Consider the following 2,318-nt stretch of genomic DNA (forward strand, 5'->3'; position numbering starts at 1 on the left):
CGTGGGCTTCATTCGGCAACAAAGAACCTTTCAGTTTCAATCGTTGAAGAAGCGCTTGCCCGGCTATAGCGACGGCTAATCTGTTGTTTACCATCATCAGGGGTAACAATTATGTTACAATAAAAAACGAATGTCGGATTGACAGTTGTGCAGAATCGCATGACAGCGTATCATTTTAGGGAACCAGGGTAAACATTGATAAAGCTCACCAAACTACATTGCATTATTATCATGGCTTCATCGTTGACTTGTTTTAGTGGTCCCGAAGAGATGGAAGACGCTAACCATGCCCAGGGTTTGATCAGAGAACTTAAGTTATTCTACGACTCTCAGATTCTCGCCGATGTGACAATCAAAGTGGAATGTGACCATGGGGAGTCGGGCGAAGGAGGTGACACCGGGAAACTGTTCATGTGCAACCGCAACATCCTCGCTGCGGCGAGCCCTTACTTCAAAAGCATGTTCACCTGTGGTCTCAACGAAAGCACGCAGGAGAAAGTGACAATCCACGGTGTGGACGCCGACTCCATGTCTGTGATCGTAGACTACTGTTACACCGGCAGAGTGACCATCACGGAAGGCAACGTCCAGAGGCTGTACGCCGCCGCCAATATGCTGCAGCTCGAATACATCAGACAGGCGTGCTCCAGTTTTATGAGCAGGAGGCTGGACCTCTCCAACTGCGTGGGGATTTTTAAGTTTGCCGACACTTTTGACAATCCCGATTTGAAGAGCAAGGCTCAGGCTTTCTTAGCCAGGAACTTTTTCCACCTCAGTAGCAAAGTGAGGGAGCTCTGTGAATTGGACTTGAGACAAATGAAGGAGATCTTGTCTTTGGACACTTTAGATGTTGATTGTGAGTGGACAGTGTGCTCGGCAGCGTTGCAGTGGATTGAGGCTAACGTATTGGAGGAGACAGAGGATGCATTGCAGGTGCTTGGGTGTGTGCGCTGGACCTTATTTACAGAGAAGGACAAGGCGTTCCTGGCAGGCCTTAAAGTTAAGCCTTTAATGGAGAATTACCTGGAACAGGTTATGAAAGGCCGTGTGGAGGAGGAGGAGGAGGAGGAGGACAACACTTTAATGTCTGCCAAAGTGGACATACCAAAAAGCAGAATAGGTATGACTGCTAAAGAGATGATCCTTTTCTTTGGGCTACCAAGTGACAACATCATGTGCTGCGATCCTTACTCAGAGGAACTCTACTTCATGGCATCGCCTCATGTGAACCTAAGCAGTCAGGACTATATGGACTATAAACATTCCACTGCAGAGTCTGTGGTTGTTTGTGCCACGCCCGAAAACAACCTGTATCTAGCCTCACACCTCTCCAGGCACTTCTGGGTGTACAACCCTTTATTGAACTGCTGGCAGGAGTTAGCAGAGAGACTCCTGGGAAGAGTGCACTCAGGCATGGGTTACCTCAACGGCCACGTGTACATCCTGGGTGGCAGGCACGCTGTCACGGATGCCAGGCTGAAGGAGGTGGAGTGTTACAGCATTCAGAGGAACCAGTGGACGTTTGTAGCCCCCTTGTCCCACTCTCTGGGCAAGATGCAGGTGGTGGCGGTGAATGACCACCTCTACGTGGTCAATAAGAGGAGGATGCTCTGCTACGATCCCAAGAAGAACCGCTGGCGCAACTGTGGCTCCCTGAGGAGAGACAAGCTTCACAAGGCCTGTGTGTTCCAGGACCAGATCGTCTGTGTGTGTGATATCCCCGTGGTGAAGGCCTACAGCCCGGCCAAAGGGGAGTGGAAGAGGTTGGCGGACATTCCCATCGATAGCCGTGCCCTCAACATTCAGGTCATACAGTACAGAGGCAAGCTGCTCCTCCTCATCCAGACCTTACTGCAGCATAACAAGAACAGAGTCCTCATACACGAGTACGACTCCACCAGGGACAGCTGGAAGAACGTAATGGCCGTCTTTGTGTCCTCCCTGGGTCCAGTGTGTGTTTCGACACGCGTGTACCCGGCGTGTTTGGGCTCAGTGCAGAGCTTGGCCACAGAGGAGGATGACGACAGCGGGTCCAGTGCCGACTGGGACTTGTGGGTTGATGGGGAGTCAGATTCTGACTCTGGGAGCTCAAGTTCTTTCTCAGATGAGAACTGGTAGTCTTATATGTAAATTCACCCAAATGATGACATTTACTTACCTTGGAAATAGTCTATGGGCTAGCAGATATATGTGGGTAGTATACAAAGCTACAGCCACTATAGTATCCACTAACATGAGCAGTGTTAACCAAGAAACCATAAGCTTATGCACCCCAGATAACATGCTGTTATCTGTAAGCACATTGCACAAATCACGTC

At 49.8% G+C, this 2,318-nt stretch overlaps 1 protein-coding gene across 1 annotated transcript; it reads left to right on the forward strand.

Moving 5' to 3' along the window:
* Positions 1-231: 231 nt before the first annotated feature.
* On the forward strand, positions 232-2,118 carry LOC308162038 (kelch repeat and BTB domain-containing protein 7-like; the record flags this gene model as incomplete). The annotated part of the gene is made up of 1 exon (XM_080536124.1): positions 232-2,118. One exon carries the CDS (start codon positions 232-234, stop codon positions 2,116-2,118), a length of 1,887 nt encoding a protein of 628 aa, XP_080392250.1.
* Positions 2,119-2,318: the final 200 nt, after the last annotated feature.

The sequence above is a fragment of the Nansenia antarctica genome (assembly GCF_963989245.1).
Source record: "Nansenia antarctica genome assembly, chromosome: 7".
NCBI classification, from domain to species: domain Eukaryota; kingdom Metazoa; phylum Chordata; class Actinopteri; order Argentiniformes; family Microstomatidae; genus Nansenia; species Nansenia antarctica.